Here is a 466-nt window from a genome sequence, read left to right as displayed (position 1 = left end):
CAGGCCAGTGTAACCACAATCAGTAGTGGTACACGCACCCACACAGAACTGCTGATACTGCTGCTGCTGTCTGCATCACCCTTCACATTTGGCATAATGGTGTTATTGCTGATTCCATATATAGGAGGAATTGTGTTGGTGGTGGTGGTAGTTGAGGCTGATTCCTCGTTACTGGTGGTATTAAGGGTGACAGAGGTCGTGTTCGCTGTGGTGTCCCCTTCTGCTGATGCACCCACAGTATTGACACCAGTTGTTGATTCATTCTCTGTAGTTGTCACATTATCAGTGGTACTGTTGGGCTCTGTGTTCTTGTTATTTAGTGTGTTTGAATCATCAATAGATAGACCAGATTGAGTTATTTCACTAGGTGATGCATCTGTAGTAGGATGTGGGTTTGAGTCAGCAGTAACATGGGAGTCTGTACTTGTTGTACCTGTGGCATTTGGTTCTTCATTGTGGTTATCTT

At 44.6% G+C, this 466-nt stretch overlaps 1 protein-coding gene across 1 annotated transcript; it reads right to left on the bottom strand.

Moving 5' to 3' along the window:
• Window positions 1-2: 2 nt before the first annotated feature.
• Window positions 3-464, bottom strand: TM35_000451800 (uncharacterized protein; the record flags this gene model as incomplete). Its single annotated transcript, XM_029030277.1, has 1 exon — window positions 3-464. A coding segment is annotated over one exon (462 nt), but the record flags the coding sequence as incomplete, so codon positions are not given.
• Between the last annotated feature and the right edge of the window lie 2 nt (window positions 465-466).

Source organism: Trypanosoma theileri (genome assembly GCF_002087225.1).
Source record: "Trypanosoma theileri isolate Edinburgh chromosome Unknown TM35_Tth_45_V1, whole genome shotgun sequence".
NCBI classification, from domain to species: Eukaryota; Euglenozoa; class Kinetoplastea; order Trypanosomatida; family Trypanosomatidae; genus Trypanosoma; species Trypanosoma theileri.
This window is presented reverse-complemented; position numbering and strand designations above follow the sequence as displayed.